The sequence below is a fragment of the Sus scrofa genome, chromosome 6 (assembly GCF_000003025.6).
Source record: "Sus scrofa isolate TJ Tabasco breed Duroc chromosome 6, Sscrofa11.1, whole genome shotgun sequence".
Classification (NCBI taxonomy): Eukaryota; Metazoa; Chordata; class Mammalia; order Artiodactyla; family Suidae; genus Sus; species Sus scrofa.
In genome coordinates this window covers 79,093,342-79,117,091 of record NC_010448.4, presented here as the reverse complement: position 1 = coordinate 79,117,091, position 23,750 = coordinate 79,093,342, and the positions used below count along the sequence as shown (strand labels likewise).

The 23,750-nt window shown below is 37.4% G+C and overlaps 1 protein-coding gene across 38 annotated transcripts in view; it reads left to right on the top strand.

Moving 5' to 3' along the window:
* EIF4G3 (eukaryotic translation initiation factor 4 gamma 3) overlaps positions 1–23,750 on the top strand; it is a 359,841-nt gene that overhangs the window by 264,971 nt on the left and 71,120 nt on the right. For 22 of the 38 annotated variants that reach the window (XM_021097671.1, XM_021097668.1, XM_021097673.1 and 19 more), the window contains 4 exons: positions 3,378–3,624; positions 8,612–8,745; positions 10,239–10,358; positions 17,051–17,221. In XM_021097671.1, coding sequence (XP_020953330.1) covers positions 3,378–3,624; positions 8,612–8,745; positions 10,239–10,358; positions 17,051–17,221 — 672 coding nt within the window. Of the gene's footprint in view, positions 1–3,377; positions 3,625–8,611; positions 8,746–10,238; positions 10,359–10,736; positions 10,848–17,050; positions 17,222–23,750 lie in introns of all 38 variants that reach the window. The other 16 variants (XM_021097639.1, XM_021097660.1, XM_021097662.1 and 13 more) reach the window with 1 other exon arrangement.

Here is a 23,750-nt window from a genome sequence, read left to right as displayed (position 1 = left end):
AATAAAGAGTAATGTAAACGACATGTTGCTCTTTTTCTGTTTGAGCTCTTCGTATAGCTATTAAAATAATTTTTATTGAATGTTTAAGATTATAACATTAAAATGTAGAAATTATTTTATAATAACTTTAAATGCATTTACTTCATAAAGCGTTTATATCTAGTTCTGATTCTTACCCTCTTAGGGCAGCTCACAGTACCCTTTTGTTACTTCTCCCTGTCCTGTCATTGCTCTTACATGATGCTCTATTGATGTCACAGTTAGTTCCATAGCAACTACTAAAATGTTTCATGGGTGATTTTGTTGTGGTTATCAGGGGGTAAGAATTGACAATAAGTGACAGAGTTGCAAACAGTTGCTGTACTCCTTTTGCAACTGAACAAGAAAATGTTGCTCCTACAGAGAATAAAATACCTTCCAGAGGGAGGGGAATCGCATGCATTTCTGGTATGGCTGTAAGAGCTTCACAAATTGGTTTCTCTTTAGATTCACCTGTTGAATTTATTCATTTTATCCTATTATACTTCGTGTTCCTTTGCCCTGTGGCTGTTTTCTAAAGCACTATTGAATATTGAATAGGTAGGTCACTATTCCTGTGCCTTCAAATATTCATCCTCAGGTCAGGGATTGACAGACTTTTCATGTTAACGGTCCAGATAGTAAATAGTTCATGCTTTGTGGACGATATGATCCCTGTCACAGTTTCCCAGCTCTGCGGCTGTAGCTCATAAACAGCCATAGACAGTGTGTAAATGAATGAGTGGCTATATTTCAGTAAATGTTTATTGATGAACATTGAAATTTGAATTTCATATATAATATTCACGTCATAAAATACTCTTCTTTGGAATATTTTTCCACCATTGCAAGATTAAAAACCAAGCTTACCTTGCATACTCTACAAAACCCGATTTAACCTATGGGCTATCATTTGCTAAAACCTGCTTTAGATTGTTATTCTTCATATATGAGAACTGTTTGGACTCATTTTGAACCAATCACTTTTTTCTTAACCTTATAGTTTAAAAGGATATTAAAAAGATATTTAGTCCCTTTCACACAGACTTTTTCCAGAAACCCTAGTCCCTTGTCTTTCTTAAAATTGAGCATTTATTAAAGTAGTTTAGTAAATTTTGGTTGTCATTGTCTTCATTTTTCACTGATCATCAAATCTCTCCTTATATTTTTTTCTCAGCCTTCAAAAGAATGTGTTTCAGGTATCAAGATATTTTAGGTTATAAGTGGTTGTTATGTCATCACAAATATTTAATCAGATTTTTTAAATTGAAGCTTAGAAAGAGCATGAAGGATGATCCATCTTAAAATTGCTAGTCAAGACATCCTAAAATTTGTTTAAAATTTTTAGGATATTTCATCTATCATTACATACATAGTTGTCAATCTGATTTTCTATCAAAAACTCATGCATTAAGCAGGCAGTTTTGTCGACTGAATTTTTCTCTTATTAAGTTCCTATGAAAGTTTCTGCTTTAATAGGCCAGCTAATAAAGTGCTTTATTTTTTCAGTCATGCTTTCTGGGTAGATAATTCAAGGAGTATTAGATATTTGCAAACTAATTGAATAGAGCTCCATCCTACAGAAAGAAAAATAATCATCATAAATATTGAATGCAGCTGTTTTTGTGTATTCCCTTGAAAAATAGCCCTTCTAATAACAATGTGGCTCAGATACCTCAGTGATTCTTGTGCTCTGAGTTGTGAGCATTCATGGACCAAATTTGCTTATGCTTTTTTTTTCCCAGTTAGCAGTTGACTTTGTAAGTAATACAGCCTCTGTTTATATCCAATAGACCGTCTCTTGTTGATTTTAGGTACAGAGAAGACGACTCAACAAATTTTTTCTCCAAAATAGCATTTTTTTTCACATTTTACAGGATCTAAAATAAGAATTCTGTATAATGTAATTATACTGCTTTTTAGTTAAGTTTTAACTACCATTCACAGACTTATATTCCAAATTATTAAAGATCTTCTTAATGTCCTATACTTAATTGTAAGGTTACAAGGTTGCTTTGAGTTAATTCAGACTGTAGTAGAGTATAGAATAAGAAATATGACCGCTTATTCATGATTCAAACTTGGCGATCGGTTTTTTCTCAAACTTTCATCAAAGATGCCTACTTTCTGATGTGTTTTATAAAAAATAAATCATGTTTATCCTTTATTTTCTTAGAATTTTATGTCTTTCTTTTGATAGTTTCCATGCTCTCCAGAGCAAGGAAGCATGTGCATGTATGTGTAGGTGTGTGTGTGTGTGCATGCGTGTGTTTGCATGAACTTTTTATTTCCATTTTAGAAACAAGGCTTAAAAATTGTTTCTGTTGACATCATTTTAAAACTTAGTGCCTTTTCCCCATGATTTGATTTATGGTAGAAGAAAATTTATTAACACTGTATCTGTTACAACATGTCATTTACTTCACTTAATAACAAAGCAGAGTTTGTAACTCTTTAATTAAACTTCTTTTCAACCAATTCAGCAGAGCCTCTAATTTGGCTCTCTTACTGTGAATTTATCAACTGGGATTTGGTAAGTTCCTGTTTCCTCAGAGTGCTTCCAAAGGACTTTTTTCAGAGTGCGTCCCTTCATAAAAAAGAAGGACTTAAAGTTCATTGAGAACTTTATCTTGGGGAGTTTTTATGGCTCATATGACCTTAAGAAATACTTTTTTTTTTTTAATCTGAAATCAAAATGGTAATAAATCATCTGGTGAATAACTTTAATTATGTTTTATCTTTTAAAAATAGGGTGCACCGGAACCCAGATTTCTTCCTGGGGGAATATATTCCCAAGCATTTTTCCATGAATGATTTGATTAAGATCACAATCTCAGACAATTCTAAGAACCAGTAAACAAAATAGATTTTAATTAAGAGGTAACCTCCTTGTAAAATGAGAGATGGTCAGCTTCGTGGGACTTACTTTAAACTACTCATCAAATTCTCCATTTCGCAGAACAGGACAGCACAAAAAATACCCTCTAGTGTTTCTTTTTTTATTTGCTGAGCTTTAGTGGCAAGGCTAGGAGTGCTTGATTTAGATTCTGACTAGAGCTCTTTCGTGTCCATCAAGTTCGAAGGATTAACAGTTCTTTCCTTTTTAACCTTTGATATATTTAGATTTCATTAGTCATGTTAAAGCATTTCAGTAGCCATTTGAATTGTCTGCTTTATCCCAAGAGATGAAATGAGAAAAGTATTTTAAATAAACTTACCATTCTAGTGCCATATGCTGAACACAGGCATCCTTAACTTAAGTGCTATGTTTTCCTGTGCTTTATGAGGGGATAAGTGTAGGTCTTCAAGTATATTTACACACAGTGAAAATATAACCTCTGTGTTCACTTATGCTTTAGCCTAAAGCTGAAGAGGAGCTTTCAAGTGACAAAGTACTTGAATCTGAGCAGGATAAAATGAGCCAAGGGTTTCATCCTGAAAGAGACCCCTCTGACCTAAAAAACGTGAAAGCTGTGGAAGAAAATGGAGAAGAAGCTGAGCCTGTACGTAATGGTGCTGAGAGTGTTTCTGAGGGTGAAGGAGTAGATGCTAATTCAGGCTCCACTGATAGTTCTGGTGAAGGGGTCACATTCCCATTTAAATCAGGTAAGTTTATCCCTGCCTTCTTGTGTATGTCTTTCCTTTCTCGCCTTCACTCTATCGCAACTTAGAGAAATGTTGCCGCCTCATAGAGAAATACTGGATGGAAGGATGGGGTTCATCACAGTGTAATATTTACAGAATAGCTCAGCAGGCATAAGTTAGTGACCAGCAAATCCAGAGTCTTATGTTAGTGGAACTGATATCTGATGCTGGCGTTGTGCTTTTACTGGCATTGGAGGAGTAGCTGACAAAGGGAATCGGTCTGTACTAGACTTTGACAAGAGAAATTTAATTTATTCATTTTAATTGAAAGGGATATTTCAGCTTAGGACCATGTTCTTTGGGATACTTGTCATTTCACAGACCTTAAACTTAGCTTATTGACTGAAATCGCTCTGTAGAACTGGCAGTCAGAACCAGTATGCTAAGTTCTTGACCACCTGTGGTATGAGACGTGCCCTGTGAAATAGGTGATAAAGCCTAGAGGATCTTTCAACTTTAGACACCATCAAATGCACTTGACCTCTGTCCCAATACCATGTAAACCATGGTTAACATTGAGATTCATGGAGGGATTTGGTATGGACATGTGAGGAAAAGTAGGAAGTTTGGGTTAGGTGAATAGTTTTTCTTAGTCTGCCAAGTCTAGTGACTTGTGGATGAGGCAGGGTTTTAATGTAATATATTGGGCCTCAAAAATAATCTAGACCAGTCTTTTTCAAATTTCTGGTTTTAATCCATTTAATAGAGTTATTAATTTAGTGAGTTATAACCAATATTTTTAAAAAGGAAAATAGAATAAAAATTGTCAGTGCATTACAAACTAAAGGAAGTATTATTTTAAGAAACTTTTATTTATATATGTTTGTTCAGAGTCATGAAGTCAGATTTCTTACTGTGAGCTATAGTCAAAAACGTTTGAAAGCCATTGATTGATAACACCTTAATATACTGATAACTAGTATTTAGTGAAAATACTACCAGTGAACTATTTATAATAGACTTTATGAAATTGTAAGATTATGCTATTGTAAATGTTGGTTGTTTTTTTTGTCTTTTGTCTTTTTGTCTTTTGTTGTTGTTGTTGTTGCTATTTCTTGGGCCGCTCCCGCGGCATATGGAGGTTCCCAGGCTAGGGGTCGAATCGGAGCTGTAGCCACCGGCCTACGCCAGAGCCACAGCAATGCGGGATCCGAGCCGCGTCTGCAACCTACACCACAGCTCACGGCAACGCAGGATCGTTAACCCACTGAGCAAGGGCAGGGACCGAACTCGCAACCTCATGGTTCCTAGTCGGATTCGTTAACCACTGCGCCACGACGGGAACTCCATAAATGTTGTTTTTAACCTTAGGACTCAATATATTCACATTTCTTTTAAAGATTTAAGCTTATACCATTTCTTTTTTTTTTTTCCTTTTATAATGATTTTTATTCTTTCCATTATAGCTGGTTTACAGTGTTCTGTGAATTTTCTACTGTACAGCAAGGTGACCCAGTTACACATACATGTATACATTCTTTTTTCTCACATTATCATGCTCCATCATAAGTGACTAGATATAGTTCCCAGTAGTATACAGCAGGATCTCATTGCTTATCCATTCCAAAGGCAATAGTTTGCATCTGTTAACCCCAAATTACCAATCCATCCCACTCCCTCTCCCCCCCCCTTGGCAACCACAAGTCTGTTCTCCATGTCTAAGATTTTCTTTTCCATGGAAAGGGTCATATGTGCCATGTATTAGATTACAGATATAAGTGATGTCATGTGGTATTTGTCTTTCTCTTTCTGACTTACTTCACTTAGTATGAGAGTCTCTAGTTTCATCCATGTTGCTGCAAGTGGCACTATTTTGTTCTTTTTTATGGCTGAGTTGTATTCCATTGTGTATATATATCACATCCTCCTAATCCAATCATCTGTCAATGGACATTTGAATTGTTTCCATGTCTTGGCTAATGTGAATAGTTCTGCAGTGAACATGCAGGTGCATGTGTCTTTTTCAAGGAAAGTTTTGTCTGGATATATGCCCGAGAGTGGGATTGCTGGGTCACATAGTAGTTCTATGTATAGTTTTATAAGGTACCTCCATACTGTTTTCCATAGTGGTTGTACCAATTTACATTCCCACCAACATGTAGGAGGATTTCCTTATCTCCACACTCTCTCCAGCATTTGTTATTTGTGGACCTATTAATGATGGCCATTCTGACTGGTGTGATGTGGTATCTCGTGGTAGTTTTGATTTGCATTTCTGTAATAATCAGTGATGTTGAGCATTTTTTCATTGTATACAGCCATCTGCATATCTTCTTTAGAGAAATGTCTATTCAGGTCTTTTGCCCATTTTTCATTTGGGTTGTTGGCTTTTTTGCTGTTGAGTTGTGTATGTTGTTTGTATATTTTAGAGATTACAAAGGCTTATCAGTTTGATTTGGTCCCATTTGTTTATTTTTGCTTTTATTTCTTTTGCTTTGGGAGATTGACCTGAGAAAACATTTGTAAGGTTGATATCAGAGAATGTTTTGCCTATGTTCTTTTCTAGGAGTTTGATGGTGTCTTATCTTATATTAAGTCTTTAAGCCATTTTGAGGGGTTTTTTTTGTGCATGGTGTGAGGGTGTGTTCCAGTTTCTTTGATTTACATGCGGCTGTCCAGTTTTTCCAGCAGCACTTGCTGAAAAGACTGGTCTTTTCCCCATTTTATATTCTTGCCTGCTTTGTCAAAGATCAATTGACTGTAGGTTTCTGGGTTCTCTATTCTGTTCCATTGGTCTGTATGTCTGTTTTGGTACCAAAACTATATGACGTAACCAGACTGTCTTGATGACTGTGGCTTTGTAATATCGCCTAAGTCTGAAAGAGTTATGCCTCCTGCTTGGTTTTTGTTCCTCAGGATTGCTTTGGCATAGGCTTACACCATTTCATCAAGCTTTTGGGCAATCACCAATTGTTGTTCAGGGACTGAAACACTGTTGTCATTTTAAGACTGTGTAAATTTTATTTTTATCCTTTAGTAAGGAAAAAGGGCACAACTATAGGCCCAAGTGTTTTAATCAACTGACTGCTTTTTGCCCCTGTAAAATACAGGGGGAAAGGGCAATATAAAATTTAGATCCGAATAATCTGTATGTCTCGTAGTAAATAAAAAATAATAAAATGTCTGCAGAATTTTCAGTGAGTCTGTGACCTATATATTAAGAACAACTAATATAAAAATGATCTAGTGTGCTATCATGAAGTGATCTGGGACCTGATTTTGATGAGTATTTTGTTAATTAAAAGAAAAATAATTGGAGTTCCCATTGTGGCTCAGCAGGTTAAGAACGTGATAGAGTGTCTGTGAGTATGCAGGTTCAATCCCTGGCACTGCTCAGTGGATTAAGTTCCGACATTGCTACAAGCTGCAGCATAGGTCACAGATGCAGCTCGTATCTGGCATTGCTGTGGCTGTGGTGTAGGCCAGCAGCTGCAGCTCAGATTTGACCTCTAGCCTGGGAACTTCTATATGATGTAGGTGCAGCCGTAAAAAAAATGAGAGGGATAGAGAAATAAAAGAAAAAATTATTACTTGCTTTTATTATCCAATAAAAATTGCAATAAATTCTCCAACTTTAGTAATAATGGCATTGTGAGTAATGATAGCTGAAACAATAGTAGTAGCAAAGTAAGTGCTGTGACAGAAAACTAACTTTAATTTTAAATTCATATTAAAAATATTAGCTAAGGGAGTTCCCGTCGTGGCGCAGTGGTTAACGAATCCGACTAGGAACCATGAGGTTGCGGGTTCGGTCCCTGCCCTTGCTCAGTGGGTTAACGATCCGGCGTTGCTGTGAGCTGTGGTGTAGGTTGCAGACGCGGCTCGGATCCTGCGTTGCTGTGGCTCTGGCGTAGGCCGGTGGCTACAGCTCCGATTGGACCCCTAGCCTGGGAACCTCCATATGCCGCAGGAGCGGCCCAAGAAATAGCAACAACAACAACAAAAAACAAAAAAGACAAAAAAAAAAAAAAAAATATTAGCTAAGAGGAATTCCCTGTGGCACAGTACCTTAAGGATCCAGCATTGTCAACTGTAGTGGCCTGGGTTGCTGCTGTGGTGTGGGTTTGATCCTGGCCCAGATGCAGCCAAAAAAACATAAACAAAAAAATACTAGCTAAGAATATGTTTAAGTGACAGGAATTTTCGGATAAAGATGCATGCTTTCCCAGGTTAGTTGGCCCAGCAAGCAAGTACATTATATTCTTTAAACTGTGATCAAGGGGCGGGAAACCTGTATTTAGATGTTTAGACTTTTCAGAATCTTAAATAAGTTATTTGGGTTTTGTTTTGTTTTTTGTTTTTTGTTGTTGTTGTTTTTGACTGCACCCATAGCATGTGAAAGCTCCCAGGCCAGGGAGGGAACCGACCCAGGTCACTGCAGTCAAAATGCTGGATCCCTAATCCGGTGCGTCATAAGGGAAATCCAATCTGTTTGATTTTGTGTTTTACATCCTTTTGCCTTTTTTTCCTCCAAAGTAACATTTCCAAGTAAGCATACAAAGTATCCTTCTTTTCCATGAAAGCATTATATGCAAACTGGGAAGTATTAGATAGGCTATAAGGATGTATTGTACCACACTGGAAATATAGCCTGCATTTTGTAATAACTGTAAATGGAGTGTAACCTTTAAAAATTGTAAAAGGTCTGGTAGTTTATTTCATGAGGATCATTACACACCCCACAGCCAACGGCTGCTTAATGTATTAATGAAATGGTTCCTATAGCACATTATTTCAGATTTACTATTTAAAGGTATCCAAAAAGGATAAAGGAACAAATAACAGTTTAAAACTTTACATGACATTTTCTGACTGTAATTCATTGTTTCCTTTATGTTTTTGTTTGTATATGATGAGATAAAGTAAAATACTGGAATCAGCTCATACCCTTAGTGGATATATCTATAATGACCTTACGACAGTTGCCTGCCTACATTCCTCTTTCTAGAATCCTGGAAGCCTGCTGACACTGAAGGCAAGAAGCAGTATGACAGGGAGTTTTTGCTGGATTTCCAGTTCATGCCAGCCTGTATTCAGAAACCAGAGGGTCTGCCTCCCATAAGTGATGTGGTTCTTGACAAGGTAATCTGCCCACTCAGAGAAAGCTGTTTTCACTGGGAACTGGTTTTAACTATCAGTGCAAATATTTGAAGTATGAGTGGTTTTTAGAAATTGTTAGACCAAATGGCATTTGAATTATATGTTTCATTAAGCACTCTTGGGTTTATTATATGATTATAGTTAGTGTGATTTGGCTCATATTTGAGTGGTAAAGTTTTAAAATTTATAGTCAGTTTATGATAGCTATTTCTTAGTGATGTGGTGGAAATTGTGTGTCTCTTGTGCTAATATGCCTAAAGTGACTTAGAGCTCTTTCCCCACTGTTCTTAAATTTCAATATGGAATTAGGATGGCACTGATGATGGGTCAGAAACCTAGGAAAGTATTTGGCGGATTAAATTTAAGTGGGAGTTAACATAATTCATATTTTCCTAATAGGTACTAATAGTATTAGTCTTTAATCCTGTGCAGATAAATAGGTACCTTTTGTCTTTACAGCTGATCTTAATGGTACATACAGAAAATTAGTACAAGTTAGTATTTATTTCATCTGTTTATTAAACTTAAAAATGTAAAGTCAGGTGTATATCTGCCCAAGTAACTTCATGTAAATCAGTGGGTGCCAATTTTGGTGTCTAAGCCTAAAATGTTTTCATTTTGTAGAGGAAGTGTTACTCTCTAATTAGAGTGGAGACAGTATCTTACAGAATGACATCCAGTTCTTATTGAGATTTCCTGCAGCTACTTATCCAGACCTTATTTGTATTATTTTACTCTCTTATAACAGATCTTTTTATTTCTCTTGCTGTCCAAGTCTCTTCTCTTGTTACTTACATAAAGACTGGTGAATGATTGGTGGTACTAATTTGACACTACTTAAGTACTTCAGAGGGCAAATTTTATTAGAGTCACTGAATTACAATTATCCTTTTAGAAGATACTCCTTTCTGTCTTCCTGCCTTACTGGTTTCTGACTTCGACCAGTCATGAGTTGATTTCTTAGCTTTACTGAGTCTATAGTCACATTATATGCCAATACAAAGCCAGGTATCTCCAATTTACAAGGCAAAGTGAGATTTAAAGTGAGTCATCATACTTGAAATTTACCTACTTTTGAGATTTGTTGTCCACTTAAAATATGTCCTTTACTAACCATAAGTCAATATCATCAAAATAAAAATGAGCAGTATCAGGTTTCTTATAGGCAAGTACATTAATAATCCTGGAAAAAGATTCCAGAACTTGGCTCTAGTTGACAAGTTCTCAATACAGCTTGCCTTGTGCCATTCTACTGGTCTAAGGGTCCAGTGAGCCAGTCCACTGATTTTGTCTAGCCTACCCTTGGAAGTTTTACGTCCAATCATTCCAGGGAAGCAAAAAGCCATTGTTGACCTGAGGGCACTATGGCTACTAACCCAGGAGAGTCTATCATGATTCGGAGTCTCAAGTTTTTATCTTTGTGTCACCGAATGCTCTGGAGTTCGTATTAAGCTTTCCCTTGCTTCTTTATGCAGATCAACCAACCCAAATTGCCAATGCGAACTCTGGATCCTCGGATTTTGCCTCGAGGACCAGACTTTACTCCAGCCTTTGCAGATTTTGGAAGGCAAAGCCCTGGTGGAAGAGGTGTACCTGTAAGTGCAAGTTCCCTACAACCCAATTAGTTAGAAACTGTCATAGACGTCATGACATCTTGTCTAATGGCAAGAGAGCGGCTTTTATTCTTTGATTCTTCTAACCAAGAAGAAGAAGTAGAAGAGGCGAAGACTATCCTTTCCATACTAACATTAAAACAAATAAAGAATACACTTGAGTCGTTTCTACTTGAAAGAAGCTGGTCTGCATTAATTTGGTCTTGAATTTTTTTTCATAGTTTTTGGTTGAAATGTCCCATTAAAAATAGAGCCAACTTTGGATATAGGATTCCTGTTTTGTCTTGAGGTGTCCTAAAACTCTAGAGCTCTCTGATGACATTCAGCTAATGATCATCTCTTTTGTCTTTGTTTCTACAGATTTGCAAGGTGCAGAGTAGGCATGGATTGCAAATTCTGGAACAGAGCAAAGCCCCAACTTGCACTCCACTGGTGATGTCACACCCACTCCTGAAAAGCCTGCCTCTAGGGGTGCGCTGAATCCTTTTTTTAAAAAAAACAAGTCTGTGGTTTTATAACATTTTCTGTTTTGCTCTTCTCACTTAACTGTAGGTTATGAAGTCAAAATATACAAAATGATATGTACAAAAGAATGCAGTATTGATAAACCGCAGATTTCCTTTATACCCTCAATGGCAGGCTCTTCACCAGTGGAAGTGGCATCGCCAAAGGAGTTCTACTGGGGTACTGCCCTGTGCAGAATTTGGCAGACTCTGCCTACTCTGTGCTTTATAGACTTGTAGAAAGCAAGTTGCCAGTGTTGCCAATGATGTGCATACCTCTTTTCCCCAAGTTGGAATGGCATAGAGAGCACTTAACCTAAAGTTCTGGAGGAGCATGGGGTTTGATATACAAATATTTGTGGATCACCCTATTTTATATTACTTTGTTTTGTGTTTGTAAAAACATTTTTATATAAAGGTGACACTTTTTATTTCCCCATCACCTTTTTATTTCTGAAAGCGGCATCTTTTGAAACCCACTTTGAAATAAGACTACACTGTCTGAAAACAGATGTTACTTTGTAGATGTTTGAATTATTTGACTTATTGTCCCGCAGCCAAACAATGATTAAAAATACTTGAATGTCTGTACCATCTTGGAGGCTTTGTAAAACATACAGAAAATCCTAATCTGAAGTAGATTTTTTGTTGAACATCACCATCTTAAAGACTTCTCTGTGTATAATATTCTTTTCTCACACAAGTTTGAAATTTTAACTTCTGTAAATACCAAATTAAATTTTTTTCTGAAGTTTGAATTTCCTCACCAGAAAGTCCTAGAAAACTGCTTTCTAGAAAGCTTTTTTTTTTTAGGGCTGTACTCGTGGCATATGGAGATTCCCAGGCTAGGGGTCAAATTGGAGCTGTAGCTGCTGGCCTAGCCACAGCAACGCCAGATCCGAGGTGCATCTGCAGTCTATACTACAGCTCATTGCAATGCTGGATTCCCAACCCACTGAGCGAGGCCACGGCTCAAACCTGCATCCTCATGGATTCTAGTCGGGTTCGTTTCTGTGCACCACAACTGGAACTCCTAGAAACCATTTTATACTTTATTTTTCAGCATTATTTCTCTTGTTAGTGGGTTAAATTTATATTTGTTAACCTTTGTTTTAGTTTGGGTGTCTTTGTTTTGCCAAACATTTGAAATAATGTTGATACCTTTTTGATTATTCTCTGGTGAACATGTGTGGTTATCACATTGCTTAATTATGTTCATATGTCACTCACAGAAGGTATGAATTGCTGCATTTCCTCTCCTAGGGTATACTGTCCCTTTTCATTGCCAGCTTTTTGTCTAATCAGGTTTAGCAAAAAGGAGGTATTACGAACTGAGAATATCTGTATCTCAAAATATTGAAATTAGAAAATGAGTTTTAAAAGTCACTATCACAATGTATGTTTGCCCACTAATTTATATGTCCATATATATATATGCCTATGTGTGTGTGTATATATATATATATATATAGGCATATTTTATATATTATATAAATGGGTTATTTGGTACAAAGTAATGTGGCAGGAAATGATCCATTATCAAGAATTTGTAGTGTTTCCAAAAATGAACTTTAACTGCATTATTCACTCTCTTTACATAGCTATGTCTCGTGTCACGTGCTCATTTTAAAGTGGAATCATTACGATCAATCTGGGTAATATTGATATGTTAATATGAGTGATGGGAATTTTAAAGGATATGCATTATACATGTCCTTTGTGTATTTTTTTCCTTTTTATGGACATACATGCAGCATGTGGAAATTCCCAGGCCAGGGTTCAAATCGGAGCCGCGGCTGTGGCCTACACCTCAGCCATGGCAACACAAGATCCAAGCCACATCTGTGATGTATGCTGCAGCTTGCAGCAATGCCATATCCTTAACCCACTGAGCCAGGCCAGGAATCGAACCCGCATCCTCACAGAGGCAGTGTTAGGTCCTTAACCCAATGAGCCACAAGAGCAGCTCCCCATATTTTTTATATTTACATAACATTTAAAGGAACAATCAATAATGCTGCCTGGAAGAAAGCAGCAGCCCTACTTTTCATAGTTTCTGGTTCCATAGAGCTTCCAAATTGGCTTGTAAATAATTACCACCCAAAGATATTAAGAACTGCTAGGTATGCTTCATAGTAAAGCTTAAATTGCCATGACTCCTGGTATAAACTTTCCTACAGCAGACTTGTTACAAAATATTTTTAATGATAGCAATGTTTTTTAATATCACATGCAGTTATATGGTGCATATACCATTTTCAAACATAAAGGTAGGTCTTTTTGATGGATAATAAAGTATGTATCTATTGCAAACACCCAGGCAGTATCATCTCTCTAGTTTTTCAAAAGTCAAATTACTTGGTTATTGTGGTACTAATTTTAGTAGTAATCTGTTGGCATATATCACAGAAAATGCCCCAAAAGAAATGTATTGAAAAGAAGAGCTGTGGATCTAGACTAATGATTTGCACATTTTAAGTTCTAACTTTGCAATTAGTTGAGCTATTGTAAAAATACTGGGTGCGAAGAAGTTTCCTGAACTTATTCCATCCTTCCTTTTTTTTTTTTCTTTTTTTTTGTCTTTTGTCTTTTTAGGGCTGCAGCCACAGCATATGGAGGTTCTCAGGCTGGGGGTCTAATCAGAGTTGTTGCCACCGTCTACGCCAGAGCCACAGCAACGCCAGATCTGAGCTGTGTCTGTGACCTACACCATAGCTCACAGCAACACCAGATCCTCAACCCACTGAGCAAGGCCAGGGATCAAACCCGCAACCTCATGGTTCCTAGTTGGATTCGTTTCCACTGTGCCACGATGGGAACTCCCCTTCCCTCTTTCTTAAAGGGACCCTTGATTATCTCTCTTTAAAAAAGGCTAGAATGAATATTGGTCCTTATTTTCTTTGGTTACCCAGGTAAGCAGAAGGGTTTGAGGTTATAGTCTCTGAGTGAGATAAGAGCAATGTTTATTAAATTCTAAAACAAAGGTGGGTATAATTTCTTAATAATACATTTAAGAAAAAGAGTGCATAAAAATTTTAAATTTTTAGCTCACCTGAAAAAAATTTTGGCTTATTAGTTAATCAGCCTCAAATTTTGTTGTTTTTTGTTTGTTTGTTTTGGTTTTTTTGTCTTTTGAGGGCTGCGCCCGTGGCATATGGAGGTTCCCAGGCTAGGGGTCCAATCAGAGCTATAGCTGCTGGCCTATGCCAGAGACACAGCAATGCCAGATCCGAGCCGCGTCTGTGACGGACACCACAGCTCACAGCAACGCCAGATCCTTAACCCACTGAGCGAGGCCAGGGATCAAACCTGCAACTTCATGGTTCCTACTCGGATTCGTTTCCGCTGAGCCACTACAGGAACTCCAAATTTTGAAATGTCATTTTAGTAATGACATTTGTGGACCCTGCGCACATTATACATTAAACTTCCTTATCCAGCTGTTAATCAGAATTTTCTGTCCTTCAAGCAAAGAGATAAGGCTTTTTTTTATATATATTTCATAACTCTTAGCACAGTATCCTACATTTTGTTTCATTTAGTAAATACATCGTTACATATGGTGCAACTTTTGAAGGATACTGTAAATTTTACAATTTATATTAAGTTTTTCACACGCACAAAAAGGACACAGATGTTTAAAGGTAATTATACCCATCTATATATATCACTTTTTGTACAGTTTCTTTTCTTTGGTATCAATAATACCTAATATCATACCTAGTTTTTATGGTCCTTTTACATGCCTTATTATATCCCATGATTCTCAGAATAACCTCTGTAGGTAGGATAAGAATTTAATATGTGAGAAACTTTAAGTTCAACAAAATTTAGACTTTTCACAGTAACTTGGTATCTAAGTGGCAGAATTGAATTCAAATCTGCAGTTCTTTTGTCGTCTTAATATTTCTTGTATCTCCATGATGCTCATTTGAAATTCACTCATATTTGCCTTGGGGAAGGTAAAGAGCTATGGCATAAATTAGAAATCTCAAGACTGGAGTTCCCATCGTGGCTCAGTGGTTAACGAACCTGACTAGCATCCATAAGGACGTGGATTCGATCCCTGGCCTCGCTCAGTGGGTTAAGGATCCAGAATTGCCGTGAGCTGTGGTGTAGGTTGCAGATGTGGCTCAGATCCTGAGTTGCTGTGGCTGTGGTGTAGGCTAGTGGCTACAGCTCCGTTTTGACCCCTAGCTCAGGAACCTTCATATGTCTCAGGTGCAGCCCTAAAAAAGACAAAAAAAAGAAAGAAAAGAAAGAAATCTCAAGGCATGTTCATTGATGTTTGCAGTATTTTTTGGAAATCGATGTTTTCTAACTTTATTCAAACATGATTAAAATTATATCTACAAATTATACTACGGTTCTCATATGATTTTGACATAATCACCTTCTATTATACTCACAGCCTTTGTTCTTAAAAACTTCATGTGCAAATAATATGGATTAAGCTAAATGTCTTATGCTCTAAGCATTTATTTGAATTTTATTAAAACATTGAAAAAGGTAGTAACCCACATGAATTAAAACTAGAATATAACCTGGTTTATAAATACCAGACAATACTTGATTTATTGCCTTCTCTCAATAGAATTGTTTTTCCTGGACTACCATATCAAAGTTGCAGTTATAAATAAATCTTTCTATGGTAGTACTCTCTGGTTTAGCAACTGTTCCCTGTTGGTATTTTGCCAGTTTGATGATCTTCTTTAATTCTCTCTCAATTATGCTGTGCATGGTACCTCTGATTTTATTTGAGTCAGTTTTTTTCATATTTAGGAAATAGTCTAAAATCATATCATCATTACTAAGTCCTTAGCTGGATGTATTTGACAAGATTGGTGTGTATTTCCCAGAAATTTTAAGTTTTAATACTGATACGGTCTCAATTCTACTTTTTCTAATTAGGACAGATAGTGAATGGTAATTGAATTAATTCACAGATGAGTGGTATGTAAAGGTTTTGACACCTGTCAAAGTCCTCATACCATGTCTGTCTTAGAATGTTTCTTTTTTATATAAATGATAACCTTTAAGTTTCTACTTTTTTCTCTTAAGCCTGATATGAATTCAAAAGGGCAATGCCAGGGCATTAAGTGAGATATGATTCTGGTAGATATGTCTTGTGCGAAATATTTTTTTTCTTTCTTTTTGAAATCTAATTGCAATATTTACTCATCACTTAGAGAATGACATGTCTGAAGAAGTAAAGGCTGTCAATAAGTTACAGATCTGAGAGGAGCAGAACTTAATATCAACCCAAATATTTAATCTTGAAAAATTATTTCCAAGCATTTAGAGTAGCAATTATTGTGAAAAATTTAATACACAGAATGCATGCCATTGTTCTTGCAGTAACAATTTTTAATTTGATGACCAACGTGACATGCTTAGGTATATTGGTTTTAATAGAATGGGTTAGTGGGACTCTAGAACAAATTGCTGATAAAGAGAGGAAGACATTTATTTCAAGGGGCATTGATATAAAGACGAGTTATTTATTTTTATTTTTGGCCGTACCCATGGCACGTGGAAGTTCCTAGGCCAAGGATGGAACCCTCGATGCTGCTGCAGTGCATCCTGAACCCACTGTGCCTCAAAAGAACTTCAAGAAGTCTTATTTTAGTATTTTGGCCCAGCAAATCTAGAGGGATCTATGAAGATCTGCAGTCAGGGTGTCTAAACTATAGAGAATTTTTGTGGTAAGGATGTATTTGCAGTTCGCACTGGAAGTTTAGAGACCCAGTTTTTAAGCAGATTTGTAACTGTGATGATTTCTGCCTGTGAATTTTTCTAATTGTTCAAGTGACCAGTCCAAAGTCACATAACTGGTTAAAAAAAAAAGAAGCAGCAGCAGCTTCAGTTAACTTCAGTCTTTTTTGCTTTTTTGTTGGGATAACAATAGCTTTATCAAAGATAATTCTCCATCACTTTAGTTACCTCATTTAGGACTTAAGGATCAAAAATTGTAGTGGTGAACATTATAGCGATAGTGTTCAAAGACAGCCCCCCTTCCAAGAAAAGATCATGTCTAAATTGAGTGCCTGATACCCATCTTTGCATCTGGAAGTGTTGGGTGTGATCATCAGTCTTGACTTGAGCAGCACAACAGAAACAGTAAATTGTAAGTACTCTGTGTAGATACAATAAAGAATATTCTTGTCCTAGTTGTTGAATGTTGGACCTCGGAGATCTCAGCCCGGTCAGAGAAGAGAACCCAGGAAGATCATCACAGTCCCAGTAAAAGAAGATGTGCACCTGAAAAAGGCAGAGAACGCCTGGAAGCCCAGCCAAAAGCGAGACAGCCAAGCTGAGGATCCCGAAAACATTAAAACCCAGGTGAGAACTGAAGCACATTCTAACATTGTTTTGGACTTACAAATAACATTGTTTTAATTTGTCGTTTTGCGTTATTAATGTATTTAGAAAATTCAGTTTGAGGTGTTTTTTTTTCTGATTTTTTTCCTATTACAAGCATTATTCTGGAAACTATCATAGATGCCAATAACCTACTTTTTTCTTTTGAAATTGCATTTTGTATGCTTTTCAAAATAGATTCTATATTTAGAAGGTTCATACATCATAGAATTCTGTCATTCAGGCTTAGATCAGTATTTGCTTTTCTTAAAAATTTTAAATTCTCTGTGCTAGTCTAGTTTGTATATTGTTTTATGTTTTCATTCTAGTAAGTTAGAAGGTAGAAACCCATCTTATTTAAAGTCCTTTATAATAAAATTGAATTATTTGCATCTTTCTGTGCATATTCTGCACTTAGAACTCCTTAGGGTAAATTGAATTCCTTTAATCCATACAAAATTATTTTTGTGTATCAAATTATATAAAGCCTCTGTTGGGGAGTTCTTCTTGTGGCTCAGTGGGCTAAGGACCCAACGTTGTCACTCTGAGAATGTGGGTTCGATCCCTGGCCTTGTTCAGTGGGTTAAGGATCTGACATTCCTATAAGCTGTGGAGTAAGTCACAGATGTGGCTTGGATCTGGTGTTGCTATGGCTGTGATGTAGGCCTGCAAGTGGAGCCTTGATTCGACCCCTAGTCTAGGAACTTCCATGTGCTGCAGGTGCGGCCACTGAACCAAAGAAAAAAAAAAAAAAAGCCTCTGTTCATCTTTTGCTGTGCACACAATATTAGTTCCTATCCCCTATACCTCTGCTATTTTTTGCTTCTGAACACCAAAACTTTACCTTATGTATTTTTCCTCTCACCAAGAGAATTTACTATTTCAGTCAAAAGCTCCAGCTCTCGGAGCAGAACAAGTTCTTAATCGCAACTGTAAAATGAAGATACTAATGCTACCTACCTCATAAGGCCATTGTGAAGATTAAATGATGTAATATAAAGAACTACACATGGTTCCTGGAACCCAGTTACATACTCACTGTTCCTGGGAAAGAGAGGCACCTTTAGTTCTGTGTTGGTGCTGAATATATATATATATATATGGTAGATACTCAGTAAATACTTGTTAAACAATAAACTAACCATCCATGTTGTTCAAAGTCAGAGCCTAAACAAACTGATCCATCACAAAGCTGTGTTGTCAGACTTTAATTGGCTGCTTGCCTTTGTTCATCTTTTAGTAATTGCCCTAGATGTTTGTCCCTAAGTATATCCTTCTCCAGATTCACTAAAATCAGGTACCTAATTTTTCATCCATTTCTTCTCAGTGTATCTCACTCTTGAAAAACAAACAAAGAAACACACATCTTCTACATCCCTCCCCCCAGTCCCTCTTAGAAGTGCTTAATGAATAGGAAACTAAATGGCTTGCAAAGATAAATTCCTGCTAGATCTTTATCATTGAAGATGTCTTGCTTTAGTTTTTGTTTTGGTTTTTTTGTTTGTCTTTTCAGGGCTGCACCTGTGGCATATGGCGGTTCCCGGGCTAGCAGTTGAATCGGAGCTGTAGCCACTGGCCTACACCACAGCCGCAGCAATGCCAGCCAGATCTGGGCCACGTCTGCAATCTACACCACAGCTTAACGGCAATGCCAGATCCTTAACCCACTGAGCAAGGCCAGGGATCGAACCTGTGTCCTCATGGATGCTAGTCAGATTTGTTTCCGCTGAGCCATGACAGGAACTTCTGCTTTAGTTTTTAAGGCCTTTGTATTAGTGCCTTATTTCGAAGGCCTGTGTTACAACACCTATGAAGGAGGGAATAGACACTGTGTCTTTTTTCCATGTAAGGAACCTGAAGTTTTGAGAGATTGTTACTCACAGTGTTGTGGTTACTGAATAGTCCTTTTGTTATGACTTGTAATCTATCTCTCTTTGCTCTGTAGCAGAGTTCTCATTATTTAAAAAACCGTTTTTTTTAATTGAAGTGTAGTTGGTTTACAATGTTGTATTAGTTTCTAGTGCACAATAAAGTGATTCACTTCTTGTTCATGTTATTTTCCATTATGATTTTTTTTTACAGAATATTGCATATAGTTTCCTATGCTATACAGTAGAACTTTGTTGTTTATTTTACATATAGTAGTTTGTAGCTGCTAATCCCAAACTTTGATTTATCCTTCTTCTACCCTCTTTTCCCTTTGGTAACCATAAATTTGTTTTCTGTATCTGTGAGTCTGTTCTGTAAACAAGTTCATTTATATCATATTTTAGATTTCCACATATAAGTGATATATGGTATTTGTCTTTCTCTTTCTGATATACTTCATAGTTAGTATGGTAATCTCTGGGTCCATCCATGATGCTGTGAATGGCATTATTTCATTCTTTTTATGGCTGAATAGTATTCCATTGTGTGTGTGTACACCACATCGTCTTTATCCCGTCGTCTGTTGGTGGACATTTAGGTTACTTCCATGTCTTGGCTAGTGTAAATAATATTGATATGAACATTGAGGTGCATATTTCTTTTCCAATTAGAGTTTTTTTCCAGACCTATGCCCAGGAGTGGGATTGCTGGGTCATATGGCAAGTTTATTTTTAGGTTTTTAAGGAACCTCTCTACTGTCTTCCATAGTGGCTGCACTAGTTTGCATTCCAAGTGTAAGAGGGTTCCCTTTTCTGTACACTCTCTCCAGCATTTGTTATTTGTAGACTGTGTGTTGTTGTTGTTGTTGTCTTTTTGCCATTTCTTGGGCCGCTCCTGCGGCATATAGAGGTTCCCAGGCTAGGGGTTGAATCGGAGCTGTAGCCACCGGCCTACGCCAGAGCCACAGCAACACTGGATCCGAGCCGCGTCTGCAACCTACACCACAGCTCACAGCAACGCCGGATTGTTAACCCACTGAGCAAGGGCAGGGATCGAACCCGCAACCCCATGGTTCCTAGTTGGATTTGTTAACCACTGAGCTGCAACGGGAACTTCTATTCGTAGACTTTTTAATGATGGTTGTTTTAACCAAGTTCTCCCCATTATTAATTGTTATTTCAGAAACGTTAAGAATAATTAAATTGACTTTGAGGTATCATTGATTAGCTAAGTTTTCTTTAGTGAATAGATAAAGCAAATGTAGTTCAGGGTTAATAGACTTCTTTTTCAGGGCTAATACACCCTTTTTTTCCTTTACATTTTTCCTTCTAAATACAGAGCATCTTTGCTTCATTACCTCTCTTTTGTGTTTTTATTCTTCTCTTCTGCAGGGGTATATTCCATATTGTATATGTATATTCCTACTGTTACTCTGTTTCTTTCCTTTTGCCAAAACAACATTTTTATAGTTTCCTCCACTTCCAGAAAACTATCTGACTTTTGTTCATACCACTTTATTTATAACAACGTTACGAATGACTTTGTTTTTCCTATATGGTAAGATTTCATGTTCTCCTTGAACCATTTCTAGGGAATCCTTTGCATGTGACGTGTTGCGACTACTCCTTCCACGTGTGTGCGCACACTTCTGTGTGGTTCCACTGCTGGGGTCCCCTGATGCCTCTCTCCTCTCTGATACAATGTCTCCATATATCCCACTGACTCATCTCCCTGAGGGACTGATTTTTGTCTCTTCACTCTAGTTTTAACCTATTATTTAAGACCTCATTTTCTCTCCCAGCTGGTGTACACTAGTCCTCCAATCATTCCTTGTTGTCTTGTTACTAAAATAGAAAATTATCATAATAATTTCCTCCTAAAATTTTTTCCCTTTCATAAAATGTCTTCTCCCCTTTCTTTTCATTGAGCCAGCTTTTTTTGCCCTTTATAATCTTGCCCAATTCTCACTTCCTTCTAAAGTTATTTCCTGACTAACTCATTGCCTCTGACTTCTCTTGTACCTAAAGTACCCCTCTCTGACCTCTGATTAACCTTGTGTTCACTCTTTCACTTCTCTTGTACTTTCTTTTCTTTTTTAAGACGTAAAAGAACTTCAAAAACAAAAACCCAGTGGAGTTCCTGTTGTAGCTCAGTGGTTAGAGAACCTGACTAGCATCCATGAGGACATGGGTTCGATCCCTGGCCTTGCTCAATGGGTTAAACGGATCTAGCGTTGCAGTTAGCTGTGGTGTAGTTCGCAGACATGGCTTGGATCCCACGTTGCTGTGGTTCTGGTGGAGGCCAGTGGGTACAGTTCCAACTGGACCCCTAGCCCAGGAACCTCCATACGCTGCAGGTGCAGCCCTAAAAGACAAAGAGGCAAAAAAAAAAAAAAAAAAAGACATAGAAGAACTTTAATTTTTCCTTTTTAGGGCTGTACCAGCAGCATGTGGAAGTTACTGGGCTAGGGGTCAAATCAGAGCTGCAACTGCTGGCCTGTGCCACAGTCACAGCAATGCCAGATCCAAGCTGTGTCTGATACCTACACTGCAGCTTGTGGCAATGCCAGATCCTTAACCCACTGAGCAAGGCCAGGGATCAAACCTGCTTCCTCTTGGATACTGGTCAGGTTCTTAACCCGTTGAGCCACGTGGGAATTCCTCTTGTAGCTTTCTTGTCTTCGCAGCTGAATTTTGATGGTTTTGATTACTGTGCCTTAAGCTTTATTTGTAATTCATACAGAATTTTGTAGGCATCAAGTAGATATTCAGTTATAATGAATAAATGATTTTCAAGAAATTTTGTTCTTGTTTTTTGTGATTTTTTTTTTGGCCACACCCACAGCATGCAGAAGTTCCCAGAGATCGAACCCATGCCACAGAAACAACCCAAGCCGCTGCAGTGACAATTCCAGATCCTTAACCCCCTGTGCCACAAGAGAACTCCTGTTGTTATTTTTTTTTAAGATTTTTGTTTTTTCCATTATAGCTGGTTTACAGTGTTCTGTCAGTTTTCTACTGTATAGCAAGGTGACCCAGTCACACATACATATATACGTTCTTTTTTCTCACATCATGCTCCATCACAAGTGAGTAGATATAGTTCCCAGTGCTATACAGCAGGATCTCATTGCTCATCCATTCCTAAGGCAATAGTTTGCATCTATTAACCCCAGACTCCCAATCCATCCTCCTCCCTCCCCCTTCCCCTTGGCAACCACAGTCTCTTCTCTAAGTCCATGATTTTCTTTTCTTTTTTTTTTTTTTTGCTATTTCTTGGGCCACTCCCGCGGCATATGGAGGTTCCCAGGCTAGGGGTCGAATCAGAGCTGTAGCCACTGGCCTACGCCAGAGCCACAGCAACACTGGATCCGAGCCTCGTCTGCAACCTACACCACAGCTCACAGCAACGCCAGATCATTAACCCACTGAGCAAGGCCAGGGACCGAACCCGCAACCTCATGGTTCCTAGTCGGATTCGTTAACCACTGCACCACGACGGGAACTCCCATGATTTTCTTTTCTATGGAAAGGTTCATTTGTGCTGTATATTAGATTCGAGATATAAGTGAAATCATGTGGTATTTGTCTTTCTCTTTCTGACTTGCTGCAGTTAGTATGAGAGTTACTAGTTCCATTCATATTGCTGCAAGTAGCATTATTTTGTTCTTTTTTATCACTGAGTAGTATTTCCATTGTGTATATATACCACATCTTCTTAATCCATTCATCTGTCAATGGACATTGAGGTTTTTTCTATGTCTTAGCTGTTGTTAGTAGTGCTTCAATGAACATGTTGGTGCATGTGTCTATTTCAGGTAGTTTTGTCTGGATACATGCCCAAGAGTGGGATTGCTGTGTCTGATTGCTGAATGTTTCTTTCTTTTTTTAATTGAAGAATAAATTGATATATAATTAGTTTTAGATATACAGCATAATTATTCTATATTTGTATATATATTACAAAATGATAACCAGTCTAATAACATCTATCATCAATGCAGAGTTACAAAATATTTTTTCTTGTGATAAGAAATTTTCAAATATGTGGGAGTTCCCATTGTGGCTCAGTGGTTAACAAATCCAACTAGGAACCATGAGCTTGTGATTCAATCCCTGGCCTTGCTTGGTAGGTTAAGGATCCAGCGTTGCATGAGCTATGGTGTAGGTCACAGACATGGCTCGGATCCCGCGTTGCTTTGGCTCTGGCGTAGGCCGGTGGCTACAGTTCGGATTGTCCCCCTGGCCTGGGAACCTCCATAGGCCGCAGGAATTGGCCCTAGAAAAGGCAAAAAGATAAAAAAAAAAAAAAAAGAACTTTTCAAATATGTAACACAGGTACTATTAATTATAGTCACTTGCTGTACATTATTTCAATAAATGACCTTCTCATTATCCTGTTTTCCTAAGCTTAAATTGTCTTCTGAAATATTTGAAAATCTGAAGGTTGTGTTTTGTTTTTGTTTTATTTTGTTTTTAAATAGCATAGGTTAAAGTTTTAGACCTAAAATATACTGTCTCAGTTGATACAAGCAATTTAGAGAAATGCGGTGACTCCCCCATCCTTAATAAACTTAAAATTTTTCTTCCTTTTTAACTCATTGCTTAAAAAGTTGACAATAGGAATTCCCTGGTGGCCTAGT